Raw genomic sequence first — 27,181 nt, 5'->3', positions numbered from 1 at the left:
GAGCCACGTCCCCAGCCCTTTTTACTTCTTATTTTGAGACAGGGTCTTCAAAGTTGCTGAAGCTGGCATCGAACTTAAGATCCTCCTTTCGGCTTCCCGAGTCACTGGGATTGTAGGCCTGTGCCACCACACCCGGCAAGGGGCCAGCGGTTTGTAGAGGCTGGCAGATTGTCTCCTTTCTCTGCTGCCAGGGCAGGCAGGGGTGGAGTCAGGTCTGGAGCGACGTAGGTAGCTTTGTGCTCATTCTCACACCGAGCAACTCAGTGAGGAAGGCACATTTCCTCCTTCACAGCTGGAAAGCCTGAGGCACAGAGAAGTTAGAAACCTCACCCAAGGACCCATCTGGGGACTGGGCAGGACTTGTGCCCAGGTCTGTGGATTTGCAGCCAGCGAGCTGAGTTGAATGGGGGTAGATGGGGGTAGATGCAGGAGGGGTGGGCAGCACCAGGCCAGCTTCTCAGCTGCAGGAGGGGTGGGGAGAGGACACAGAGGGCAGAGGCTGGAGGGCAGAGGATGGGGTGGGCACGTGGGGAGCAGGGACTCCAGCTCCCTGCAGAGCACACGGAGGACTCAGGGCCAAAGAGTTGGGACAGGGCCTTTGCAGGCTGCCTCAGCCGACCAAGCTCATTCCTGTGTGCTGCATCTGCAGCAATGGGGAGGGACTGAGGGAGACCCCCAACCCACACCATTGCCACGCTGAGTGGCACAGGGCCCGGCACTCTTGCAAGGCCCCCTGAGTGAGAGGTCAGAAATGGGGCAGGGAAAGCTGTTGTGCCCAGAGGCAGGGGACACAGCCAGGAATAGTACACATGGCAGGTGTTGACCAGGTCAGCAGGCATCCGTGGTCACAGCATCCACTGCCTTCCAGAAGGGGCCAGCCAGAGAGCAGGGCTGTCGGCACGGGTCGGGATGAGCTGCGTGTTCCTTCACCAGTGAGGCAGAAGGGAGCAGGTGCCAGCACCCTCCGTGCTCTGTCACTCCCGTTCTCTCCGCCCTAGGGCTCCCTCCTCTGCTTTCCTCCCTGGCTTGTTTTCTCTCCTGCTTGGCTCCCCTCAGCTCTCCTCCTCTGTGAACTCTGCCTGCATGACCCAGACTAGTCCACCACCAGATCCTTGCTGCCCAGGAGGCGGGGGCATGGCCTCAGAACCATGCCCCACACCACTGGCTCCAGGAGAGGGACTGGCTGGCTGTGTGGGACGCAGGCATGTCAGCCTGGACTGCTGGCCTCCTGTTCCTCCTCCTCTCCCTGGCCGCCTCAAGCCCCTGATGGGGGGTGGGGCAGAACTGGTGTGTACTCCATGCCCTGCTCCTGCAATCTGCCCAGGACCCCCCAAAGTCCCCGTCAGCAGTGTGGGCAAGCCCTGGGCATACATGTGGGTAGAGTGGGAGGTGTCCCAGTGGAGAGAGCCCCTGGCGGGTGGGGAGGAAGGATCAGTTCCCTGAAGCAGGGAGATGACCAGTTTGTCCCCCAAGGCAGTGAGTGATTTCCCGGTGTCCTCAAGGCTAAGTGAGCCAGGCCTTCCTGTTGGGGAAGCTGGGGTAGGGGTCTGGTCTTGGGCCCTTTGTGCTCCCAGGGTATGAGTCAGGGGCTCTGCCTGTGTATGTCCTGCCCTGCCTGCTGTGCCAGTCTGCGAGAGGCTCCTGGGTACCTAATGAGGATGGCCCCTGGCTCCTGTCTTCCCGGGCCCCTGGCTCCTGTCTTCCCGGGACCCTGTTGGAGGGTGCTGTAGGAGGGTGCCTGGGGGCTGCAGGGCAGGCAACCATCCAAGCAGGGACTGGGGACCATCCAGAATGATGTGTTGCTGGGGCGGGAGAAGCAGGAGTGAGGCTGGGGTGAGTGAGGACCTCAGAAGCCAATCAGGAGCCTGGTTTGTCTCCAACAGCCAATCTCAGAGCAGGGACTCGGGGAGAGCAAGTGGCTGCAGGGAGGAGGGGCGGGCCTGGGCTGGGCCAGGATCTGCGTATAAATGGCCCGGGAGCTGTGCCCCGTCACAGAGCGGACTGTCTCCCTCTCGAGCCACCCCTTTCCTCCGGACCCGAGTGACTCAGGCCTTTGTTTGCCCTCCCTGGTCGAGGCGAGTTCCCTCCCTCGGCAAGATGCCGGAGTGCTGGGATGGGGTGAGTGAGGGCCCTGGGGGCAGCAAGCTGCGCAGGGTGGACAGGGCATCCTTGCGACCTGCAGGAAGGACAAGGCATCTTCTGCCCATGTCTGGTGACAGCTCTGCCTTCAGTTGCCTCGCTTTGGAGTCACTGAGGCGAAGCAGGAGGCTCCAGTCTCCCTGGTGACCTGGTCTGCCTGCGGCATCAGGGACAGCTGCTAGTCAGGTCCTGGGGAAGGGGTGGCCGGGGAGGGGTGGCATCTACAGGAAACGGAATGACTGTACTGTCCAGGTCTTCTCATCGCCTGTGTGGACCTGTGCACCAGTGTGTGCACTCCCCAGTGTGTGTCCTCTGCCTGGCATGTGCCCGAAGTGGCTGCTTAGGTCCTTGGGGCCACCTCAACCAGTGGGTGAGGGTCGGTCCTCTGTGAGCCCCAGGCTGCACTCCCCATGTCCGTCTGGGGGCTGTGCCTGCAGAGTCTGTCCCTGCAGGTGTTGTTGGGAGTCGGATGGCTCAGAAGTGCCATGGAAAGGAGGGGCAGCCTCTTCCTTCCTTAAGATCTGCTACTGCTTCTCCAGGGCACAGAGGGACAGTGGTCTGGACCTTCAGGCAGGGTACCCTGCAGCGGAGAGGATGAACAGGAGTGTCCCTGTCTTATTTTGTAGGTTGGGGAAGGCAATGCTGGAGCCATGACTCCATGACCCTCGTGGGGTCCCTAGGGCACCTCCTCCTGCCTCCCAGGGGCAGCAGGTACCCAAGCCCTGTGCCGCTTTTCCTTAAGGAGGGAGAAGCAAGGTGGACCTGCCTGCCACACCTGCCCTGTCCATTGCGCAGACCATGCGGATGGCCCAGTGCATTTGCGACTACGTCAGCATTCACCCGCCCATGCAGACCCTGTCCCCTGAATAATCGATGCAGCTGACAATCGCACCACCTCCAAGTTCAGACCCCTACTTCCACCAGCCCTCAAGGTCACGGTGAGGGGAGACAGGCCGAGAGGGGACGTCAGAGCCCCCTCCTTCGCTGCCGCAGTGCATCCCGCCGGCGCCCACCTGGAGGCGGGGGGCCGGCCTCTGGCATGACGTCACCGAGAGCCAATGGGAGCGCCCGACCCTGAGAGTTGGGGGACTCTGAGCGCGCAGACTGCGGGCCCCTGGGGCGACCCCCGACCCTGAGCTGCCGGAGTCGGGTGCTGGGTCTGAGCTCCCCGCCGAGAGTCGAAGGAAGCTCTGGGAGGTCTTGAGAGGGTTCAGACAAGGTCACTGCACCCGGGCGGGTCAGGCAGACCCTCCAGCCCTCTTCCCGTGGACCACCCGGACGTGGCCCTTCCGCCCCGCGGAGGTGGGACACAGTAGGGCGGTTCTGCGGCGGCTGCCCAGTATGGGAACCTAGGCAGCCACGCCAGGGCAGGGAGGGGACAGACTGGGCTTCCTTAGCCCTACCCGCCAGAGGGTGGGGGTGGGGTCCGTATTTGGAAGGCGCCCCGCGGGCCCTGGCTTCTGCCAGGCAAGGCAAGAGCTGACCCAGAAGATGCAGAGAGCCCCCCCTCCCCAAGAGCTTTACCCTGTGCACCCCAACCCCCTCCCTCCTGAGCTGAGAGAACAGCAGAGTGACTGGTGGATGCTGACAGGGACCCCCCAGCAGGGTGTGCCACCGGGGAGGGGCTTCTCTGGAGCTCTCTTGGGCGAAGCTTGATCTCCTTAGAAAACCCAGGCTTTTGCGCCAGTCCTGGCCTCTGAGACAGGCTGTGGCAAGGACACCACCTCTCTGCTCCTGCCCGGCTGGCCCCAGTCTAGGCTCAGAGTAGGGCTCAACCATGGGCCAGTCACATCTCCTTTCTGGGCCGCATTTCCTCGTGTACATGAAAAGTGTCTAGTCAGTGGCCAGGGAGCAGGAAACCGCCTTGATCTGAAGCGCCCTGAGGGAGCTGGGCTGCCTGGAGGACCACAGGGAAAGGAACAGACCTCCAGGCAGAATGTGGCTTCCAGGGTGTGGCCTCTGGCCTCCGGGATGGCACCTTGTCACTCCTTGCTGGACATGCAGTCCATGAGGTGCCCCACTTAGTCACACAATAAGGGGCAGAGCCAGTTCCTCCTGCAAGACTAGTGACCCCGAGCAGCAAATCCCAGGCCAAGGACTCAGGAGGACCAGGAGTGTCACTGCAGAAAGCCTTGGGGGAGGGGTGGGTGTCTAACCTTGCCTTTCCTGAAGGGGGACCTTGGGATGCTGGGGCACCAGGGAAGGGCATTCAAGGTGGAAGGACCACATGAGCAAGAGCCCTGCGGTGGGACCTGGCAGGGGTGTGGGGCAGGGCTGAGGGTGCTAGGCAGCTCTGAGGCTAACCCCTTCAGGAGCAGGAAACCCTTGAGGCTTCTGAGTGTAGGGTCGGGGGGACTTGGGCTGGGGCGGCAGAGCTGTTTGAAGGGGTTGCAGCAGGAGGGAGAAAACTGGCCTCCCTGGCCCCCGAAGGGCTAAGTGTAGGTAGGGAGCTGGGCCTGGCCAGGGCAGCACTATGTTGACTTTACAGAGAAGACCAGAACTTTCTGTGCAGTTCCTATTGTCCCTATGCTGAACACCCCTGAGAAACAGTACTGCCTCTGACCTGTCCTCTTGGGGCTGCTAGGGAACAGGACACTAACTGGGGTCCCCACCATAAGCCCAGAAGTCCTTAGGCTGTCCCAACCTCCTTGTTCCCCAGAGGAACCAGGAGTGGGGGCTACTGAGACAATCCGGACTATCTCTTCCTTCCAGGAACATGACATTGAGACGCCCTATGGCCTTCTGCACGTGGTGATCCGGGGCTCCCCCAAGGGGAACCGTCCGGCCATCCTCACCTACCATGATGTGGGCCTCAACCGTAAGTGCAACCTGGTTTTATGCAGCCTCCCCTCAGCATGGCCTCCCCCTCCCACCCTGCCTCAGGGCCTGGTAAATCCCGCTCAGTTCGCTCTGCAGCCCTGGTCTCTGGCCTGCTTTCCCTGATGGACCCTGAGGCTAAGCAGGCCCACCCGGAGCAGACAGGGCTGCTGGCCTCCTTCCCGTGCCCTGCCCCGAGGCTCAGCCAGCTGAGAGGTGTGTCTTTGCAGACAAGCTGTGCTTCAACACCTTCTTCAACTTTGAGGACATGCAGGAGATCACCAAGCACTTTGTGGTGTGCCACGTGGATGCCCCCGGACAGCAGGTGGGAGCGTCGCAGTTTCCTCAGGGGTAGGTGCCCCGAAGCCCCTCCACCTGTCCCCTGCCCCCGCCGCAGGCTGGCCCGGCCTGACCTCCTGCCCTGCCTGCAGGTACCAGTTCCCGTCCATGGAGCAGCTGGCTGCCATGCTCCCCAGCGTGGTGCAGCACTTCGGGTGAGTCCCCCGCCTGGTACTGCCACCACTGTGGACCCATCTGCACGCCTGCCGCTGAGGGTGGGGCCCGCTCTGGGTGGGTGGTCATGGGAAATGGCACCCACTGCCCCAGAGTGACAGGCCATACTCTGTCCCAGGTTCAAGTACGTGATTGGCATTGGCGTGGGAGCCGGAGCCTACGTGCTGGCCAAGTTCGCAGTGAGTTTCCCCACCCCCACCCCGAATTCCCCTGTGCTCGCTCTTCCTCCTCCTCCTCCCACTCCTCTCTTATTAGATGTTTTTTGCGGGGAGGGTACTGGGGATTGAATCCAGGAACACTTTACTACTGACCTGTGTCCCCAGCCCCCCCCCCCCTTTTTTTTTGGAGACAAGGTCTCCGTGAGTTGCTGAGGGTCTCATGAAATTGCTGAGACTGGTCTTGAACTCAGGCTCTGCCTCAGCCTCAGAGCCACATGGAGTACAGGTGTAGGGGCACCACCACACCTGGTCTCTTAGTTGATTAGAAAAGCCCCTTTTCATTATTTTCCTTCCAAGGAAATAAACTTTAAAACAAGAAAAAGAGGAGACATTTTTCCATTCATTTCCTCAAAAGACTATTAACTAGAACTTGTTTAGTTATCCAAAGCCAGATTTTCTGTTAGCAATTATTATGTAACCAGTTACTCTACCACTAGTCCTTACTACCTTAAGGTAGCATTTGAACATGAATAATCTTTTAACAAAAACTACACATATTAAAGTTGTGAGATTTAAAGTCATATTTCAAAACCATCATGTTTGGGAACAGGAAAGCTTTTCATCTCTAAAAACAGAAACATAATTTTTTTAGGGTTCAAAACATTTCTTTCTTCAAAAAGAAATAAGAGTTTTCAACTCCAGTTCCCATTTCAGCACTTAATCACGCGTCAGCTCAGCACGGCTCTGTGCTGATCCGTGTTTCTGTTTCTCCCTGAACCCAAACCCGCAGTTGAACAGAAAATGCAGATCTCTTTCACCATGTCTGATACAAAACAGGCTTTGAAAAGGTCAGGTTCTTTTTTTTTTTTTTTTTTTTTTTTTTGCGGTACTGGGGATCGAACTCAGGGCCTTGTGCTTGCGAGGCAAGCACTCTACCAGCTGAGCTATCTCCCCAGCCAGGTCAGGTTCTTAATTGACATCACAGGGGCTTTATTGTCTATAAAAACAAAGAAGCAACCTGTTTAAGATTTTAAGATGTTTCATTCTCTCATTTGCAACACCTTCAAAAGTATATAAAGAGGGGCTGGGGAATGTGGTTCAGTGGTGGAGCGCTTGCCCAGCATGGTGAAAAAAAGGAAAAGTCTGTATACACACACACACACACACACACACAAAGAAAGGGGTGAGAAACAGTGATATATTCTAAATAAATCAAAGAATTTATAGGGGTTGGGCGGGCAGAAGAATGAGCAGGGCCCCTGGCCATGGCCGCCCATGCACGTCTCCAGCTGCAGCCGGTTGATCCAGCAATGGCATCTTGAAAATTTGACAAAGTATTTTCACCTCCTCTGACTTCCTAACCACCTGTGAGATGGGCAGGGCAAGGATTTTCCAGCTCCTTTTCTAGGTGGGAAGGAGGGGGCTCCCTACACCCCATGCCACCGGCCCCTTCTCCCTCTCCCTGCAGCTCATTTTCCCCGACCTAGTGGAGGGGCTGGTGCTCATGAACATTGACCCCAATGGCAAAGGCTGGATCGACTGGGCTGCCACCAAGGTGAGCGTGGCGCCCCCGGGGCAGGGTGGTGGCTGCGTGCGGTGCTCACGCGGGCTTCCTCCTCCGGCAGCTCTCTGGCCTGACCAGCACTTTACCGGACACAGTGCTCTCCCACCTCTTCAGCCAGGTGAGGGGTGGGGGTTCTGCAGACCCTGGCTGTCCTTAAACAGGATCAGGGCGGCTGGGCGATGGATGGCACTGAGGCTTGGGCAGCTGCTGTGTGGCACCATCCCACGTCCCACTCGAGCAGGAGGAGGCAGGGGTGGCTTTCTGGCCTCTGACCTGTCTCACGCCACATTCTGTTGTCACCCCCCCACCAATGCCCAGCTTCTGAAAGGCCCATGGGAGAGATTGCCCTCTCCTCCCTGCTCGAGGCCCCGTCCCCCGCCCCGCGCCGTGGGGACCTGGGCCAGGGCTGCTCTGGAGTTGGTGGCCAGGAGTTCCCTCTGATTCTCCCTCCCTCCACGCCCCCACCCACTCCCCTGGGTGCAGGAGGAACTGGTGAACAACACCGAGCTGGTGCAGAGCTACCGGCAGCAGATCGGGAACGTGGTGAACCAGGCCAACCTGCAGCTCTTCTGGAACATGTACAACAGGTGTGGCAGGCACTTGGGCTGGGGGACCTCCTCCCTACAGCCACCCATGGGAGGAAGCAGGGAGGCAACATGCCCCATTTGTGGATGAGCAGGCTGTGGAGCCTCAGAGAGGCAGCTCCTGGGCTTCCTGCCCGGGTGCACCCTTCTGGGGGATAAAGGGACTTGGTCAAGGGCCTTGCTGACTGGGAGCACCGGGGATGTTAGCAACACCCGACCCCCACAACACGGAGCCTTGGGGCTGACCTCTGTAAAATGGCAGGAGGTCAGATGAGATTGTGCTTTATAGCTGTACTCTTTGGTCCTTTGAGGATTGTCCTTTGGGAGGGTAGCCAGGTCCCCGCTTGTCTGCCCTCCCTTCTCTGTCTTTTGCAAATATTTATTAAGCACTAGCTGGAAAAACAAAAGAGAATTAGTCCTGCTTTCCAAATGGCCCAGGAGGCAGGCCAGCAGCAGAAACTCCCACAGAACAAAAATGGCAATGCTCAAGTTGGGTATGGTGATGCAGGCCTGTGATCCCAGTGATTCATTCCGGAGGCTGAGGCCAGAGGATCCAAGTTCAAGGCCAGCCTGGGCAACTTAGCAAGGTCCCGTCTCAAAATAAAAAGTAGTAGGGCTGGGCATGATAACCCATCCCAGCAGCTCAGGAGGCTGAGGTAGGAGGATCACAGGTTCAGGGTCAGCCTCAGCACTGTAGTGAGACCCTAAGCAGACCCTGTCTCTAAATAAAAAATAAAAAGGGTTGAGGGGCTGGGGAGATAGCTCAGCTGGTAGAGTGCTTGCCTTGCAAGCACAAGGCCCTGGGTTCGATCCCCAGCACCGCAAAAAAAAAAAAAAAAAAAAAAAAAGGGTTGGGAACTTGGCTCAGTGGTGAAATCTCCAGCACCCCCCACACCAGGAAGAAAAGAATGCGGAACATAGCTTAGTGGTAGAGCACCCCTGGGTTCAATTCCCAGTACCACAAAAAAGGGGGTGATGCATAGCACTCTGAGGGAGATGGAGAGCAAAATCTGGGAGCCCACCTGGCCTGAGTTGGGTTTCGAAGTCACATGAGGGAAGCCCAGGGGCCGGGTCTATACAGAGAGGTCCACGGCTCCGTTTTACCAGTTGGCAGTGCTGGGTTTTGGCACTCTCCATCCAGCCCTGTGATGCCCACCTTTGCCTCTGCCCCTCCCCTGCAGCCGCAGAGACCTGGACATTAACCGACCTGGGACAGTGCCCAATGCCAAGACGCTCCGGTGAGTGGTGGCTGGCCCTCCAGACTGTCCTGGCCTTTGTCCTCCACACCCAGGCCAGACAGCCCTTTTCCTCTGTCTGCAGCTGCCCCGTGATGCTGGTGGTCGGGGATAACGCGCCTGCTGAGGATGGGGTGGTGAGTGTGGGCCTGTGTCCTGGTTGGCCATGGGAGGCAAGAGTTGGGTGCTCATGGGACTCCGGTCAGCAGGGCCAGTTTCTGATGCAGCCCAGGGTAGACTCAGGGACATGTGGTGGAAGGTGGCTTCCCATCTACCTCCCAGCCATTGTGCCACACCCATCCTGCAGGTGGGGAGGGATAGAGAGGGGAAGGAGCTGGGTTGGGACCAGGCTGACTGGCCCCCATCCACGGCCACCCCCAGCAGTGCAGTCCTCTTTGGTCTCTGTGTACTTAAGGCCCAAAGCCAAAGATATCTTCCTCTAAAATTTGACCCATTATGGAACAGATTCACACGTACAACCGCATGGTCGCCCTTGACCACCACAGGCAGCCACAATGTTGGGGACTATGTGTCACCTCTCCTGTTGTAACTCTGGCAGCAGGCAGCCTGGGGGTGGGTGCCCTGCAGCACAGAACCGCTTGGAGGCTTTAGGGGGAGCATAAGTGACCAGGGTAGTCCCCATGGGCCTGGAAAATACCAGACCAGGGTGCATAAGGAGGGCGAGCAGGAACAGGGCGTGACTGCACCTGCCATCTTGACCCAGGCGGGGCCTCAGTCTCCCACTGATCCCCAGTACCTCTTGCCTCACTGCCCTGGCCCTGGGGCTTCCCTTGGCCCATCTACCTGAGTGGCCTTGGCTGTCCCTGCCCCACCAGCTGTTGTGAATAGGGTTTGATGATGTCAGGCCCTTGCTGTGGGGGTGGGGGATGCCAGCTGATCTCCAGGCAGGGCCAGAGGAGCCCTGAAAGGAGAGCAGAGCAGTTGGGGAAGAGCTGCCCCTGCCTACCTGTACCCACTGCCTCTGCTGTGGGTGCACAACCCACCTTAGCATGGGTGGGGTGGGGTCTTACTGAAGCTGCTCCTTGTCCCTAGGTGGAGTGCAACTCCAAACTGGACCCAACCACCACCACCTTCCTGAAGGTGAGCCCTGCCTCCCAGTCCCCATTATAGGTGTGGCCTCAGGGAGGGGCCTGTTGGGGTCCCACCCAGGGCTGGAGCAGGACTGTGTCGTGGGCAGAGCCTGTCCCCGTGGGGGCTGCTCAGTTCTCTCCACTCTGTCCCTTGCAGATGGCAGATTCTGGAGGGCTCCCCCAAGTCACACAGGTGAGACTCTTGCTCCCCTGCCTTTATACCACCTGCTTGGCAGAGGTGGGCAGTTGTGGGAGAGCAAGGGAGGCCTCCCCCACCTGGCAGCCATCAAAGCTTGTGCTCCCACCCTCCTGCAGCCAGGGAAGCTGACTGAGGCCTTCAAGTACTTCCTGCAAGGCATGGGCTACAGTAAGTATCCCTCCACCCATCCCCCACCCAGAGACTGGCGGGCTGGGGCACGCTGGCAGGGCTGGCATGGTGTTGGTTTGGGTGCTGAGGAGCCTGTGGGCACAATGAGTGTGCACATCTGGGCCCCAAACCCTGGTCCATGCTCCCTGGACTCCACCTATGTTCCAAGTTGCAAGTTCCCAGACCAAGCTGACCTTTGCCTTGAGGCTGCCCCTGGCACTCTTGAGGGCAGTGCTGGGCCTGTTTGGGGGAGACAGAGAGAGACGTCTTCTCCCAGTCCAGGGCCTAGAGCTCGGTCCTGCTAAGGAAGCCTATTTAAGGTGAGTCACTCATCCCCTCTGGGTCTGGGGACGCAAGGAGGCCTAGGGCACCTGATAAGGCCCTCTGTCACAGGTGGAGGGTGGTACCTAGCGGCATCACGGGAGTGGGCTTGAAGTCTGGGGACAAGGGAAGGCAAGTGGGTCCATCGGGGTGTTAAGAGACCGAAGATTACCAAACCTGGGGGAGGAAAACCTGAAGACCCTGAGGAAACTGGGCACATGAGCGAACAGCTCCTTGATCCCTAGCCTTTCTGAAACTTCAGGACAGGGATGATGAGACTCCAGACTGCCCATTGAGCCCCCAGTACAGGCTCGCGCACTCTGGTGTCTCCAGGGGACCTCCTCCACCTCGCATCTCACCCACTTCTCAGGCTCCTCTACTGGCAGGAAGCAAACTTTCTGTCCCCCACTTGGTGGTTTTTTCCTCAGATCTCACCTGTCTCTGCAGTGTGTATCACTTTGGGGGAACCGATGGGGTAGACCTGGGGGTATAGTGGGCACATAGGCAGGAATAGAAGCCCTTGGCCCCAGAGCCTGCCAGCTCTCTGAAAAGTAGAGCAGAGAGGCCAAGGCCAGCAGGGAGGCACCTCCCAGGTCTGAGGCTGGGGCCTGTCATGCAGGGAGCTCTGTGAGCATTCGGGAGGGGACAAATGAGCAACTTGCCTCAGTGACCTCAGGGGCCCTAAAGAAATACACCAGAGAGCTGCAGCTGGGAGGGATTCTGAAGTTTGTGCAGGCCTTCCCCATTCTTCAAGTGGGGAGACTGGGCCCCTGCAGAATGGTGACAGCACCAGGCCTCGGGTGTGGGCCTAGGAGGCCTCGTCCATGTGAGCCCCTCACTGCCATGGCCAGGGCTGGAGAGGGATGAGAAGCCCCATCCTGCTGTCAGGGCTCTCTCAGGCCAGACTGAGATCAGCCCCTGTTGTGGGTCCTTCCAGGGGCTGCTCCTGGGTGGGTGGGCGGGCAGGTGTGGGCTCCTGTGGCTTGGCCCTGCCCTAGCCCTCTCTGTGCCTGTCCACTTGTCTCATCTCTTCGGTCCATCTCGATGCCCTGGCCTCAGCCCAGCAATGATCTTCAGTGTTGTGTCTCCCTGTCCCCGCCCCCTCTCTGGCTCTTCTCTCTTAGTTGCATACTTGAAGGACCGAAGGCTGAGTGGAGGAGCAGGTAGCCCCGTGGCCCCTCTCCTGATGCATGGATGCCCCTTGCAGCCTCTCCCCTGCTCCTTCCTCTGTGCAGTGCTGCAGCCAGGTTGCATCTTGCTGTGATTTGGAAACTTCTTGTGTCCTGCTCCACTCAAAACCCCAGAAGATTCCTGTTCTTCTGCAGATCCTGGTCCACTGTGGGCTCTATCCTGTTCAGGGCTGGGTCTTAGAGCAGTCTTGCTAGAATGCCAGGGGCTGTAGGGCTTCCAGAGTTCTAGGAGTTAGAAACAGAACCTCCTCCAAAGTAGAGCCCAGGCTGGCCTTGTGGGCTGCAATGCCGGTGCTGGCCAAACTGAACAGGCTGGAAGGTGGTGGGTGGGCAGGTGATTTTAGGAGGGTGAAATCTGCTGCCTGCAAGTCTCAACTTTGAAACTCAGAATGAGAGGAAAAGTGGGCAGCTTGCAACCATGATATATGTCCCCCTTTACAAAAGCAATCCTGCTTCCCCACCCAGTCACCATTTTTTATTCCAGTACTGGGGTTTGTAGCTACATCCTTAGCAAGACAGGGTCTTGCTAAGTTGCCTAGGCTGGCCTCAAGCTTGCAATCCTCCTGTCTCAGTCTTGTGAGTGGTTGGAGTTACAGGTGTGAGCCACCGTACCTGGCTCCCATCGTCCTCTTGAGGGAGACCTAGTTGGAAATAGTATGTCCCTGCACCTTCCCTGTTCTGGCCATAGCTCTGGTCAGCTGCTGGGATACAAGACCCCATTGGCCAAAGCCCCTTTGGGCCTCTCATTATCGCTGGCCCTGCATGCCTCAGGCCTGATGGTGCCAGTTCCCTGGCTTGGGATGGACCTGTGTCGTTGGAAGGCTGGGTCTCGCTGGCCGCTTTGCTTGCGTTATCCTTTTCCCACCTGCTGGTGCCTGGCCCTAGCTGGCGGTCCTCACACCCGTTCTATTTCTGTCCACAGTGCCCTCAGCCAGCATGACTCGTCTCGCGCGCTCTCGCACCGCATCTCTCACCAGCGCCAGCTCAGTGGATGGCAGCCGCCCGCAGGCCTGCACCCACTCAGAGAGCAGCGAGGGGCTGGGCCAGGTCAACCACACCATGGAGGTGTCCTGCTGAAGCCCTGGGCTCTACCCAAGACGCCTGGCCACCTGCATCGAGGTCCCACTGCCATCCCTGCACCGGCTCATTTTCCCTTTAGTTTATTTTTGTGAGGGCAAAGTGGGGGAATGGGGCTACTTCTCTTTTTAAAGATGAGGGGATCCACCGTAGATGCTGCAGCAGAAGTCTCCAGATGGTTGGAGGGGCCCCTTCCCCCACCCTCATCTCACTCCCCATGCGAACTTGGCTTCTCAGGCCCTCACATCCAACACACAGCCTGGGCACAGTCAGGGCTGGGCCTTGCTTGGGGAGTTGGGGTTAGCTAAACAAAGAGTTGGAGTTCTTGGACCAGGATCCAGGATCATCCCCCCATTAAACAGAGCATGGCTCCACCTTGGGCAAGCAGGTTTGAAGAAGCAGTGGGGTTTTGAGATGGTCAGTGCTGGGTTCAGACCTTGATGTGGGGGCAGGAGATAGCAGCCAGGCAACCTGGAGCTCTGAGGTCCCTCACCCTCAGCTCCACCAAGCACACAGGTTTCTGGTTTGTAGTACAGGTGCTCTGCATCTGGACAATGGCCACAAGGGGGCACTCTGCCCAAGCAGTGGCTTTCCTGGACCAGAGCCCAGGCTGGTGCTGTAAGGCCAAACAGGGGCTGAAGGGAGTTTCCTGGCCTAAGAGAGGACATGGAAAATCCTGAGAGCAGGAACCCCAACACTGTCCCTTTCTGGCCCACATACTCTGCTACTTGCTGGCCCTTTCCCATTCTGAGCCAAAGTCTCTCTGAGGCAGAAGTTACCTGTCCCCCTCTAGTGACCTGACTGGGGGCAGAAGGAAAAGACTAGGATTGCTCTTGTGTGTTCTGTATACCCAAGAACTTCAAGGTTACCATCTGTGGGGTCAGCAGGTGGAGGGACACAGTGTAGCTTAGAGTTCCCATAGACCCTGTTTGCCTTAGTCCCAGAGGGCAGCCTACTCAGCACAGCATGGTGCCCAGCAGAGCTCCTGTACAGCCACAGCAGCATCTCCAGCAGAAAGGCTGGTCCAGGGCAGCAAGACTCCAAAGCCCCATGTCACCACCTCTACCTGCAGGAGTGGACATGGGCGGGGCTTGCTGGGCCCTGGGGCGGCAGTTGAAGGTTCTTGAAGTGAACAGGGGCCACGCCACGCAGAGAAAAGCTCCCCACACACCCAGCCCCTCCTGCCACCTGATGTCCAGGCTGTGCCATTTACTTCCTATCCACCCACCTTACCAGGTATAATCTCCCAGCTCAGAAAACAGAGCCATTTGTCTCAGCGTAAATAAAATGTCACAACCCCCCTCCCTCCAAGAAGGGACAGCACTGAAAAAATGAAGGGCTGTGGAGGGGGAGGGTGGTGTGTGGGTGTTCTGAGGCTGAGGACGCCAGCATCTGCATTTACTCACACACATTGCCTCCCTTCTATAATCTTAAGCCATTACTAGATTGCTCTAGGGCCTGGTGGAGTACAGTTTGTCCCCAGTTCTGTTGACTCACGTGCTTCCTTTGAATATTGAATGTGACTGTTCAAAGCTGGTAGAATTAACCCCTCTTACTGTAGATAGCACTTCAAGTATTTTTTTTGCTGTGTTCTTATATCTATAAATATCTATACATTATATATATATGTATATTGGGTCCTCCTGTGTGTGCTTTTTCATTGGAGGATTGTCTCTTTGGTCAAGGTGAACTTTTAATGGGGAGTTTAATTATTTTCCTCTCTGTACAAAGTGAAGAGCCTAATTTTGTGTATTCTGGTGGCTGATGTCATAAGACATTGAAATGACAAAATGTTAAATAAAAACCCTTGTCAATGTAGAAAGAGATACCTGTATTGAAACACTAATAAACTAAAAAGAACCTAAGTGTGGCCATGCTATGTAAAAACTTACAAAGAGAGAATGTTCACGCTGCCAGGGCCAGTGCTGCCTGGACTTGGGTGGGGTTGAGAGTGCCCAATATGCACAGGGTCTGTTTCCACCCATCTCTACATTTCCAGTTACAACCTACATTACCTTACCAATCGTAACATTAATTCTACAGGGTAGATAATCTGTTTCACCGTATTAGGATAAAGGATCTGCCCCAATACGAGGCCGAGCTGAGAGTTAACTTAGCCTTGTTTAGCTACAAAACCGTAACCAGCAACCCATTCACTGACTTGTTTCCCCCAAAATAATAGCAAGTTGCTTCTCCATGTTTAAACCCAATCGGTTTCATCCATTATTCATTTACCCATCCCTCCTACGCATCAGTTAAAAAAAAGTGAAATCGCCAAAAGGTAGGCAGATGAACGTCGGACATATCAGAGGGCAGCGGGTCTGTGGATCCAACAGCCTGCCAGGCCACGCCACTCCCCAACACACACGCAAACTCCCAACTGGTCAAATTACTGCGAAACGGCCTCGGAAAGAAACCCGATTTTGTTCTCGCACGCAGACTTCTACCCAGAAAGTCTCGGCTCCCCGGCCAGACCCAAGGGAAGCAGCGGAGGTTCCATGCTCCAGGCGGCCTGGCGACATGTCTGCATTCGGACTGCGAGTTTTCTAAACCCAATTGGAAACACGAGCTAGGGCTGCGCTCGAACTATCGCAGACTCGCGCCCTGCGTCGCGGACGCCGACAGCCGGCCCACGTGGTTCCGGCGCGCCCAGCCTGCCAGCGTCCTGCTGGGGCGGGGCCAGCGGCGCCGGAAGTGCCGGCGCGCACACCCTGAGTGGTGGCGCGGACGACGCGTCGGACCATGGCGACCCGGGCCAAGCGCCCGCGGGTGAGTGGCGGGCGGCCGGCACGGGGCCCACCGCTCCGCTCCGCCCGGAGGTCGCCCGCGCGCGCCGCTGCGCCCCCCGCCCCAGGTCCGGTTCCCCTCTGCAGCTTCCCCTCCCCCACGCAAAGCGCCCCTTCCGCGCGCACGCGCCGTCATCCCCGCGGGCTCTCCGGGGCGGGGCCTCGTCACTCTGCTCCTGTATCTCAGGTGTCACGGCCGCGGGCCAGTGGCGAGTCGGAATCCGACCCAGTGGCGGGCTTCCTGACCTGGTGCCGGCGGGTAGGACTGGAGCTGAGCCCCAAGGTGAGTGTGCGTGCGGCGGCGGCGTGGAGGGGCGCGTGCGGCCGGGACTGCTGACCGGCGCCTCCTCTCTTCTCGCAGGTGGCGGTGACCCGGCAGGGCACCGTGTCCGGTTACGGCATGGTGGCTTGTGAAAGCGTGCTGCCAGGGGAGCTACTGTTCGCGGTGCCGCGGGCAGCGCTGTTGTCGCCACACACCTGCTCCATCAGGGGCCTGCTGGAGCGAGGTGGGCACGCTGGCGGACGGAGTCACCGAGGCGGGCTCCAGAGCCGCGCCGGGGCGCTCATCTCTGTGTTTTCTCCAGAGCGAGGCGCGTTGCAGAGCCAGTCGGGCTGGGTGCCGCTGCTGCTGGCGCTGCTCCATGAGCTGCAGGCGCCAGCCTCACTGTGGAGCCCCTACTTTGCGCTCTGGCCTGAGCTGGGCCACTTGGAGCACCCCATGTTCTGGTGAGCGCTGTGGGAGAGGTTGAGGAGCTCCCACTTCAGTAACCTCCAGCCACCCTGCCCTGGGTGGGGACAGGGCCCACGCGCACTGTCATGATAGGATGTGTGAAGGAGGTTGGGATGGGGTGTCTCCGCAGGCCAGAAGAGGAGCGCCGGCTCCTGCTGCAAGGCACAGGTGTCCCTGAGGCTGTCGAGAAGGATTTGGCCAACATTCGCAGCGAGTTCTATTCCATCGTGCTTCCCTTCATGGAAGCCCACCCTGATCTCTTCTGCCCCAGCGTTCGCTCCCTGGAACTGTACCACCAGCTAGTGGCCCTTGTGATGGCCTATAGGTCAGTGAGTAAACCTTGGAGGACCCAGCTCTTACCTTTGGAACTCTATTAAGGGCTAAGGGCGGTGGAAGAAGACGCTGAGCTCCAGCCATAGTCCCCCACCCAAGCCTGGGCCTTAGCCAAGTTCTCTCTGTGGCAGCTTTCAAGAACCACTGGAGGAAGAGGAAGATGAAAAGGAGCCGAACTCCCCTTTGATGGTGCCTGCTGCAGACATACTAAACCACTTAGCCAATCACAATGCCAATCTAGAGTACTCTGCAGTGAGTGGATCTCACCTGGTTCCTGTTATGTGCATTGATTGAGCATCTGATTCAAACTAGTGTGTCATTGGGCTCAATTTTCCTACTTATACTAAATGACTGGGTCAAATGAACTTCTCCTGTATAATTGTGGTATGCAGTAAAATCATTTGAACACAAAACATCTTAAAGCTCTCAAGACCCGGTGGCTGGAGAGGCTGAGGCAGCAGGATCACAAGTTCAAAGCCAGCTTCAACTCAGACCCTGTGTCAAAATAAAATATTAAAAGGGCTTTGAGATGTGGCTCAGTGGCTAAGTGCCCCTGGGTTCAATCCCCTGTAGCCAAAAAAAAAAAAAAAAAAAAATCCTCTGATAGACTATTGCCATCATTTACTTGGTACAAGTGCTGGGTGGTATGCATAGCCATGTTTCACCCACCACTGGCTGCTCTGGCCATGTCAGTGAGCCAAGACTCGGTTAGCCCTGGTGATAGCAGCCTGGAATAGCTACGGTCTCAGTACCTTTCAGGAGGAGAGGTGGGAATGTTCACAGGCCCATGTCTAAGATGACCCCATTTTGGGTCAGTTAAACTCTACATGAAAATTTGAAAGTTATGAAATTGAAAATCAGTGAATGTTGCCGTTACTTCTTAATACTTTCAATTGTCTTTAATATTTGATTGGATTTAATAGTTGTTTTTAAAAGCCGACAACCTTTTCAGTGCTGAAGATGACTGAACTGAGCAGAGATTTACCAAACAACATAGAGAGATGACCTTTTTAAGTTAGCCTTTATCCCTTTCATTCTACAGTATAGGGTGAGACAGGAACTAAAGGCAGGATGGTGGTAGATACAGCTCTGTTCCCCGGCTGAGTATACCTGCTGGAGGCTCTTCCTAAGAGAGATGTGATCTTCATGGGAATGGCCTGGGAAGGGCATGGCCCCAGCTTCTCCCTTTCATCCCAGGATTATCTTCGGATGGTTGCTACTCAGCCCATTCCTAAAGGCCATGAGATTTTCAACACTTACGGGCAAATGGCTAATTGGCAACTTATTCACATGTATGGTTTTGTTGAACCATATCCTGGCAACACAGATGACACAGCGGACATTCAGATGGTGACTGTCCGTGAAGCTGCAATACAGGGTAAGTCTCATTAACTTGTGTTTTGAAAAGCAGTTCACTTACTGGAAATAAGCCCCTGGGTATACCAAGACTGGCCCTGTTACTTCATCTACAGGAGCCAAAGGTGAAGCTGAAAGGCTCCAATTATATGAGCGCTGGGATTTCTTATGCAAACTGGAGATGGTAGGGGAAGAGGGTGCATTTGTGATTGGTCGTAAGGAGGTGCTAACTGAAGAGGAACTGGCTGCCACACTAAAGGTAAAGGGCTAAGACTTGTCATGTGTAATGGTGTTAAATAGCTCAATTACTTAAATGACCACATTGTTGCTTTCAGGTCCTGTGCATGCCTGCTGAGGAATTCAGAGAATTTAAAGACCGAGATGGATGGAGAGAAGATGAATGGGAAGAAGACAGACTAACAGTCACAAATATCCCCAAGCTCAAAGCATCATGGAGACGGCTTCTGCGAGACAGTGTTCTGTTGACTCTGCAGACCTATGCCACAGACTTAAAAACTGAGCAGGATATCCTCAGTAATAAGGAAATCTATGCCAAACTCAGCTGGAGGGAAAAACAGGCCTTACAGGTTCGTTACGGTCAGAAGATGATCTTACATCAGCTGTTGGAACTGACAAGTTAGTTGGTTCTCTATTGCCTGAAGGAAAAGTAATAAGAACTTTAGTTTAAACTGATACTTTGTTGCTTGAGCAGGGGGAATATTTGGATCTTTTACATTTATTAAATACCATTTATTAAATGGAAAAGAACTGAGAGTGACACATTTTAGGGTTGGTATCAATAGACTTGGGAATTACTAATAAGAATAGTAATTCTATAAAACATTTTATAGCTGTTTTAACAAAAGCCAGAAGAAAGATGGTATTTATAGCACTTAACATGGACTTTAGAGGAAGATCTGGTTTAAATCTGGGCCTGTGTTGAGGAAATCACTTACCCTTCTTTTTTTTTTTGAAGCCTTCATTCCCTTTTGGAGGTTTTAATAAGTGATGTAACTGAAATTGGCTTTACTTGTACCTTCAGTTATCTGAAGTTTGCTCTGGATGGCATATCCTTCAAGGGATAAACCTGAAGACACCAAGGACATTCCTAGGCCTCTATTTAATTTTGAACCTTTTTGTTCTCCCTACTCATAAAACTTCCATCATTAAAGGTAAGGCATAATACCTCCTCATCTTTAAAAAAAAAAAAAAAAGAGGGTGTTCTATAATTCAATTTGATCACAGAAGCCTGTTCCAGCAGTTTTCTCCTGTTAAAACAACAAACACTAAACATTTGTTCAGATATGCCATCTTAGTGGGAAAGTGCTATCATTCAGCAAGTAGGAGTTTCCTGGGTTCCATCTCCAGCACTCCCCCCACAAAAAGGATGTTTTCCCAGTGGCCCTTGGCTATTCAAGGCTAGGCTATCTACTTTCCTCCTCACAGCCCCGGTGGCTGCTGCTACTGAGAAAGGCACAGTGAACTAACATGCATGTCATGAGTTTTAATGTTTAACTGCAGTCCAGGTACACGTGTAAGAAGTGGGACAGCTAGGGCCCAGGAACTAGAAAGGCTACAAAATAGAACACAGGGACCAATACATTCACAAAACACTTAAGGTCCTTACAAAAGGGACTGCATTGGTCCTTAAGACTTATGAATTGCCCTCTGCACAGCCTAAGGTTTAGTTCCTTTTCCCAGAGTTTGCCCAGTAACAGGAGAGTGACATAGGAGCTTTAGGCCTGGGCTGGTTTCCCTGCAGAAGAACATACCTGGGTGGGGCCAGCCTCTATGTTCTGCAGCAGAACTGAGGGACTGACATCTGCTTTCCCTGTGGTCTGCTTTTTCAAAACCAAAGCTATTCTAAAGCTAACAAAAACACATCTCAATTGTGAGCCTTTCCAGTATTCCCTGGCATATCATTCTATCGCATCCATATTTTTAAGAACTTTTTTTTTTAAAGTACCGTATTCACATTAACAAAAATACATAATATTTAAAACTGGCTTTTACTATTCTTTGGGACAACAGGAATATGCCCTTGAACAAGTGAATGGCATTGTTGCCTATTTATTATAAGGTATCAGTTTATGTACTTGCCTTGGACATACTTTGCACAAACCCAAGAAGTTCCAGACAAAAGTTTTCTCTTTCATATATTTACACAAGTTCAAAATGATATTCACAGCATCTTCTAAATTTTGGCCAAGAGTCAAAAAATGCATTTAAACTTTGGAACGTGCCCACATAGGAGGCTGACCCCAACAGTAGTTAGGGCAGACACCCAAGAACCAAAGGGCTGGAAAAGTCAGGAAGAACTGAAAGGATTCTTCAGTTTATGGACTTGGTGCAGTGGGACCTTGAGGCTGACAACGGAGATACAGTTCATCTAACTGGCACCTGTCCCTTCCATTACTTGCTGAGCCTGCTTCTGTCCCATGCAGCACTGTGCAACCGACTGGAATAACCTAAAGAATGGAAACGATTACAAGTTTACTTGTGAGGAAAGTTTAGGACTGATAATACCTTGTTTTTTTCTTTTTTTGCTTTAGCCAGAGCCGCGTTCATCATAGACCCAAGCTAGAGAAATTAAGTGATCTCTCCTGTCCCACTGCTAGATAATTAAAAATAACTTTTTACTCACTTTTCAATTTCTGGGGCACAGTGTACAAATTCATGGTTCCAGAACTTAAATGCTGGATTTTTAATCAGCTCAATGAAGGTAATAAGAAGACCCCAAGGATGTGGCCTATTTACAATCAACCGTTCCAAGAGAACCCTGGAAAAGGGGAGAAAGGGTCAGTTAATGCAGAGATACGTACAAAAGCATGACCATGCCTATTACCTTATTTCACAACTTCTCCCTGTTAAATCGGTCAAACTTATCTTCATAAAAAAAAGGTGAATTAACCTACTTACATATCTTAGTTAATACATGCAGATTATAGTAAGAATACTTGGGGGTTTGAATCCTGGCCCTAAGTTCTACAAGAAAAATGGTTTCTATAAGCCTATAAAATACACAGCACACAAAAAATAAGAATGAACATCTGGGCTGAGGTTGTGGCTCAGTGGTAGCGTGCTCGCCTAGCATATGTGAGGCACTGAGTTTGATCCTCATGACCACATATAAATAAAAGTCCATTGACAACTATAAAAATATTTTTAAAAAAAATGAAAAATGAACATCCAATGAGAGCTGAGGAAAAAAAAATTCTAACACTACCACAGGTTTTACTATTAAGTGAATAGATAAGTTTTTTAAAGTAAATATCTCACTAGAATCTACCTATTTCCCAATTTTTAATCCAATATAGAATCCAAGCAATCTGCAACTGATTTGTATGTTAGGAAAATTATCTGATTTCTCTTGCTTAAGACCTTTCCACCCAGAAGTAATTAAAAGGGGGGGGGGGCAGGGGAGGATTCTTGAGTGTTTATTAGACGTGTATTGATTCAGAACTCTCGTCCAAAGTATGGCTATCACTCCTACCATTACCACAAAGAAATTCCTAAAAATAAAAGTGTACCCTTTCAAAAAAGAAAACTTCATTTTAACAACAGTTATTAGGAGGGCATGGATTCTGATCACAACTATATCCCATATATAACATGGTAGAAAAATATCCAAACACCTGAGTGCATAGAAAAGAACTAAATTCTAAATGAAGAGACAATTTTGACCCATTTGAAAATAACTTTTTTTCTTTTTACCTTGTGATCTGTTCCTGGATAGCTTCAGTGTTGGCCTCTGCAAAAAGGTAGAGCATGGTGCAGCTGAAGTAGTGAGTGTGGCTATTTGGGTACCGCAGCTGATTCGCAATTGCATTCAAGAAGAGATATCGACCTAGAAATTAAGAAATGAATGAGGACTTGCTCTGAAAGGCCAACATAGAAAAATAATTCTGTTTAGGATTTGGGCTTCTTATAGAAGCATTCAAGATCCCTAGGAGGTTTTTCTTTGTGGGTTTTGCTGTGATATTACCAACATTAGAAATTTAAAATAAATTTGAGAGGGGGAGCTAGAGAATGAACCCAGGAGCATTCTACATCTGAACTGTCCCCAGACTTTTTGAGACAGAGTCTCTAAATTGCTAAGCTAGCACTAAACTTGTGATCCTCCTGCCTTAGCCCTCAGTAGCTAGAATTACAGGTATATGCCACCACACCTGAATACTTTTTTATAAGAGGCACTTAGGTTAATGTAAATAACATTTAGGAAAAAATAAAATTTCACCCAGAAATTCAGTGAAAAGAGTCAGTGTTTTAACATTTTATAAGTCTCTAATGTCATAATGGAAGAAAACTGGATTCTCATTTCTGCCTACGCATTTAATCAGTTGTAGCACGTTTCATGTAGTCTCTGGGGAAATTTTTCTGTATACTTGTGATAGACAACAATAAAATTATGTCTATTATCAAAGTAGTTTTGACTTCATAGCCTATCTAAGAAAGTCTTGAAAACACCCACTTAAGTTTTAAAACCACACTTTGAGAACAAGTAGTTTAATAAGCCATATTGGAGTAAGTACTAACTGGGTTTGGCTGCCTGCCTATGCATGATGTTCCTTATGTTTATGAAGCTACAATAGTCACACTGCACACTTCCCTAATACCTGCCCTGCTTTTAGCACTGAGGTCTGGATGCTAATGATATTCATCAAATCTTCATGTTAAGTTCTCTTGAACCCTTCTAAAAACAAGCAGTATATATACTCAAGATTCATTAGCCTCTGAAGAATCCATGGCAAAGTAAAAAGTTAATACTCCTAACATAAAATGTACTAAAATGAGCAGGACTATATAGCTATTTAGCATCTAACTGGGGTTCCTATTTTCTAAGAATAGATACAGAGCACCAAAAGAAATGAGGCTCAACCAGGAAAGATGCAAACTAACAGGAATTATACTGTGAACTTCTTGAATAGGGAAGTCCTATTAATTTTTATGCCTCACATTTATGTCTGGCAAACAGGTGCCTATAAATGTTGGGGAAAGGCAGACTAATAATATAAGCCAATGTTTTAATAAACTACAAGTTATTTGCACTTTAGAATACTGTAATGAGACCAAAATATTAACTGATATGGCAAGATTTTGAGTAATTCCTTTATGCTGTCTTCTGCATAGAATAGATAGTATCCAGTGAATGATGAAATAACCAGCCATACCTATAAAAAAAAAAACAAAACTGACAGAACATTCTTTATTATGGCTTAAAGCATTTTTATATTCTGTGATCAGATTGTGGCAAAACAGAATTTGACTGTAGTCTGGCTAGCTTCACTTACCTTCAGTATCCAAGTCCACAGCCAGGTTCTGGAAGATGTCCATGTGTGCCGAGTGGGTGATGGTGCTCATTGAAGGCGTGCTGCCCTTGTTGTGGATATGTGCAATGGCCTGAGTCCCTACATAGAGCACCAGTGCATTGATGAGCTGGAGGTTGTAGCGATTGCCAGGCTCATTGGATACCTAAATGAGCAAAACAGAAAACTTACTTACCGAACTCACTCTAGCACCAGTGTTTCATAAACTTGTCTTCCACCTCCACAGAAAGGCTAAACTACTCTGTACTCTTTGTGATTTAATAGCCACCCTAAGAATGGTTCTTCCAAGAGAAACATGGGAACCCAAATAGCATCACTAAGTTCATGGCATAGTTCTAAAAGTTTATCAAGTCCAAACATGCACTATTCCAATTATAATGAAGATCTGGGTGGAAGATATGATGGTACATGCCTAAAATCCCAGCTATGGGAATCTGAGGCAGAAAGATCACAAGTTCATGGCCAGCCTCAGATCTTAGACCCTGACTCAAAAGGGGATGGGGAGGGAATGGCTGGGGACAGAGCTCAGTGGTGGTGGAATGCCTCTGGGTTCCATCCCCACTATTGCAAAGGAAGAAAAAAATCAAATTTGGATAGGGAGAAAATAATGGTTACATGGTGTGACAGAAACTGGAAAAATAATTGAAATCATTCTTTCTACATAGCAAAGTGAACCAGAATCCATTTATTTAGAAATCTCTTGGGAGTACAAACAGGAAATGACTAAATGGTCTATTCTTGTGGGAAGAGGGGGACAAAAAAATCCCATTATAGGTTATCTAATCTAAAGCCTTATGTCACTGATGAAATATACCAGTAAAATATATAATCCAGTTAACCTCATCCAACTAACAAATATGACAATGTTTCTAAACCTTTAAATTAGGTTGAAAATACTAACTCCTGAAATGGACGACACACAGAATGATGCATAGAAGTGCTTTCTATGGAAGACATAGCAGAGTTTAAGCCAAACCAGTTAACCTGTAGATTGCTGCGCAGATCAGACAGAAAAGTGACCGGTGATCGAGTTTTAAGATAGGAATCCAAATCCTTTTTGAACTGAGGTGGCATCACTCCAGTGAAATTAGTGAGAATCCGGGGTGCAATGTTAATTTCACTCAACATGTCCACCTGCCACAAAAGCCAAAAATCAAAACTAGAATCAACTGTAGGAGCTGACAACAAATCTATCTATGCTAGAGTGATAGGATTTTTTCCTGTAATTACACACACATAAAATGATAGGAATTTCCTCAGTCTGCAAAATGTTTTTCCTTTCTAAAATAAGTATTTGTGGAGAGGTCTAATTTGCACCACTAACCAATTATTCTTAAACTTTAGATTTCGAAATTAAGAGTTCAGAAGTAGTTTCCTTGCCCACCATCAAATGCCCTGGAGAATAAGAAGATATCACACTTGTTTTTCAGATACTGAGTGGGAACAAAGGGGGAGGAGTAGAAAATACATAAAAATTTCTAGTATCCATGTCAGGGTTGTGAGATTCTAAATGACTCTTTTACTTCAACAATTTAAACACAGATTCACACACCACAAAATATGTAAAATATGGGTATAACAAAACGTCTGTTTGTCCTGCAAGTCTTTGTCATATAGGAGGTATGACAGGAAATATCTGGTCCCATCTCTAGGTCAGGGCTCTGAAAATATGGCTAAATCCAATATCAAAATGAGTTTTTAAATAGTAACTAGAAAAATACTATGGACCAATATTCAGCAGCAGCAATATCATTACCCATAAAGCATAACAACAATAATTTCCCCCAAAAGTACCCTTACCTAACACAATGTGTGCATATTGGGGAGAAGGGAGTGAAACAGACTGCTTATCAGAGAATACTTTTCCTTGAACTTTACCTTCAGATTAGGAGTGAATGGGTCTGGGAGCCTCATATTTCTTGGGAAGGCACTCAAAATCAAATTTCTTAACTGGATACAATTAGGTGGGATCACATCACAGAACCCATAATGGTAATCACAAAGGAACTCAGGAAAATCATGCAAAAGAACCAGTAGCACTCTTAGAGTACCCTATTTAAAAAGAAAAAAAAAATTTTTTTTCCACAATAAAAAAAGTAACAATCCTCTTATTATGAATTATCTCAAGTTAAAAAGGTAAAAAATATATTCACTTCAATAACATAAGAACTGATGGATATTAATCAATATTAATATCATTTATTACAAATCAAAGGTTCTGTTAAAAGATTAATAAAATGGATAAACCCTTCCTAAGACTGGAGAAAACCCCAAACTTATCACTATCAGGAAATTTAAAAAGAATGACTACTACAGATCTCACAGACATGAAACACTCAGAATATTAAACAAATGTATGCTAATAAACTTTACAATTTAAATACACAAATGATACCCAGAACTTGAGAGAGGCAAAGATTTCTTATACAAGTTACAAAAGGTCACATTTAATTTAAGCAGAAAACTGGTAATTTTGACTAGAATAAAATTTAAAGCTTCTTCAAATGATATTTTCCTCTAAGAGAGTAAGGACAATCACTAAGAGTGGGAGATATCTGAATATATACCAGGAAAAGGTTTATATTCATATTACATGAAGAATTTTTATTTAAAAATAAAGTAACAGGCTGGGGGCATTACTCAGTGGTAGAACACTTGATTTGATCCCTAGCACTGCAGAAAAAAAAAAACACCAGAAAATATAATAAAAAAATATGTAAGAAAAATACAAAACAGTTCAATAGATACATAAGCAAAATACTGAAAGAGGATCATCACAAACAAGGGTCAAACGTTCTTTCTGTAGTACTCAACTGACATTTAAATGCAAGATGAGAGAGATTTATTAACTGTGATTTAGTCCCAGTTAGATTAAGAAATGCTTTTTATTTGAAAAAGCAGGAATTGGGGACCCTGGGTTCAATCCCCAGCACCATCCAAAAACAAAACCCAGAAAGGAATTAAAAAAAAAAAAAAAAAAACAGAAATAGGGGTAAAATATTAGAAGATCATCACAAAGAGGCTAATCTACATATGAAAATCTCACTTAAGAAAATGCAAATTAAAACCTTATGAAATTCTACTGTAGGACTACCCAAAATGGTGTGCACGTGAGCACACGGACATCAATATGTGTATGTATATATGTGTACATATACACATCTGTATATGTGTGTATACATATATAAATATATATATATACTGTGTATACATATATATCAATATGATAAGATGTGGATTAAGAATAATTGATCTATTTCTGAAAAGTGCAAACTGGAACTTGCACTCAAAAAGATTATCTAATGAAATTGAACATTTGAATATCCTAGGATCTAGGAGTTCATTTATGCAAGTACATTGGATTTTTATACTTTTCTGCACATGATTATACTTTAAAAGCTTAATAATGAAGACAATAATAAGGTCTTGTACTTCCAGGGTACTGTTTTTAGTTCTGGTCATTATCTTAAAAATCCAAATTACCTTGTAGAGGATTTGCATGGGTTTGGTGAGTTCCACATTTCTAAGGAAAGGCGCTAAATATTTGAATAAATCAATAAGTAGCTGTGCATACATGGGCCATCCCTGGAAGA

General features: G+C 50.5%; 3 protein-coding genes across 23 annotated transcripts in view; 2 read left to right on the top strand and 1 right to left on the bottom strand.

Moving 5' to 3' along the window:
* The window catches only part of Ndrg4 (NDRG family member 4), a 43,132-nt gene extending 28,211 nt beyond the window's left edge, over window positions 1–14,921 (top strand). For 3 of the 6 annotated variants that reach the window (XM_047527985.1, XM_047527983.1, XM_047527980.1), the window contains exons 4-17: window positions 4,852–4,957; window positions 5,187–5,307; window positions 5,388–5,450; window positions 5,588–5,648; window positions 7,096–7,182; window positions 7,253–7,309; window positions 7,675–7,778; window positions 8,957–9,013; window positions 9,096–9,147; window positions 10,064–10,111; window positions 10,259–10,294; window positions 10,417–10,468; window positions 11,914–11,952; window positions 12,902–14,921. In XM_047527985.1, the coding sequence (XP_047383941.1) occupies window positions 4,852–4,957; window positions 5,187–5,307; window positions 5,388–5,450; window positions 5,588–5,648; window positions 7,096–7,182; window positions 7,253–7,309; window positions 7,675–7,778; window positions 8,957–9,013; window positions 9,096–9,147; window positions 10,064–10,111; window positions 10,259–10,294; window positions 10,417–10,468; window positions 11,914–11,952; window positions 12,902–13,056 (1,038 nt within the window). In that variant the 3' untranslated portion in view covers window positions 13,057–14,921. Of the gene's footprint in view, window positions 1–1,978; window positions 2,119–4,851; window positions 4,958–5,186; window positions 5,308–5,387; window positions 5,451–5,587; window positions 5,649–7,095; window positions 7,183–7,252; window positions 7,310–7,674; window positions 7,779–8,956; window positions 9,014–9,095; window positions 9,148–10,063; window positions 10,112–10,258; window positions 10,295–10,416; window positions 10,469–11,913; window positions 11,953–12,901 lie in introns of those variants that run through there. The other 3 variants (XM_047527981.1, XM_047527982.1, XM_047527979.1) reach the window with 3 other exon arrangements.
* Window positions 14,922–15,719: 798 nt separating this feature from the next.
* Window positions 15,720–21,188, top strand: Setd6 (SET domain containing 6, protein lysine methyltransferase). 9 transcript variants are annotated; one of them, XM_047529914.1, is made up of 9 exons: window positions 15,726–16,125; window positions 16,204–16,348; window positions 16,427–16,568; window positions 16,703–16,897; window positions 17,037–17,157; window positions 18,103–18,283; window positions 18,378–18,520; window positions 18,597–18,848; window positions 19,304–21,188. In XM_047529914.1, the coding sequence occupies exons 1-9, from the start codon at window positions 15,799–15,801 to the stop codon at window positions 19,442–19,444; spliced, it is 1,647 nt and encodes a 548-aa protein (XP_047385870.1). In that variant the 5' UTR covers window positions 15,726–15,798; the 3' UTR covers window positions 19,445–21,188. The 9 variants fall into 9 exon arrangements, with proteins under 9 accessions (XP_047385877.1, XP_047385869.1, XP_047385872.1 ...); XM_047529918.1 differs by having other exon boundaries at window positions 15,740–15,825; window positions 16,030–16,125; window positions 16,204–16,568; XM_047529920.1 differs by lacking the exon at window positions 19,304–21,188 and having other exon boundaries at window positions 15,740–15,825; window positions 16,030–16,125; window positions 18,597–19,228.
* Cnot1 (CCR4-NOT transcription complex subunit 1) overlaps window positions 19,161–27,181 on the bottom strand; it is an 87,901-nt gene continuing 79,880 nt past the window's right edge. For all 8 annotated transcript variants that reach the window (XM_047529904.1, XM_047529910.1, XM_047529907.1 and 5 more), the window contains 7 exons: window positions 27,072–27,173; window positions 25,467–25,640; window positions 24,573–24,722; window positions 23,553–23,733; window positions 21,976–22,108; window positions 20,906–21,040; window positions 19,161–20,729 (listed from right to left, as the gene is read on the bottom strand). In XM_047529904.1, coding sequence (XP_047385860.1) covers window positions 20,651–20,729; window positions 20,906–21,040; window positions 21,976–22,108; window positions 23,553–23,733; window positions 24,573–24,722; window positions 25,467–25,640; window positions 27,072–27,173 — 954 coding nt within the window. In that variant the 3' untranslated portion in view covers window positions 19,161–20,650. The remainder of the gene's footprint in view (window positions 20,730–20,905; window positions 21,041–21,975; window positions 22,109–23,552; window positions 23,734–24,572; window positions 24,723–25,466; window positions 25,641–27,071; window positions 27,174–27,181) is intronic.

The sequence above is a fragment of the Sciurus carolinensis genome, chromosome 16 (genome assembly GCF_902686445.1).
Source record: "Sciurus carolinensis chromosome 16, mSciCar1.2, whole genome shotgun sequence".
NCBI lineage: Eukaryota > Metazoa > Chordata > Mammalia > Rodentia > Sciuridae > Sciurus > Sciurus carolinensis.
This window is presented reverse-complemented; position numbering and strand designations above follow the sequence as displayed.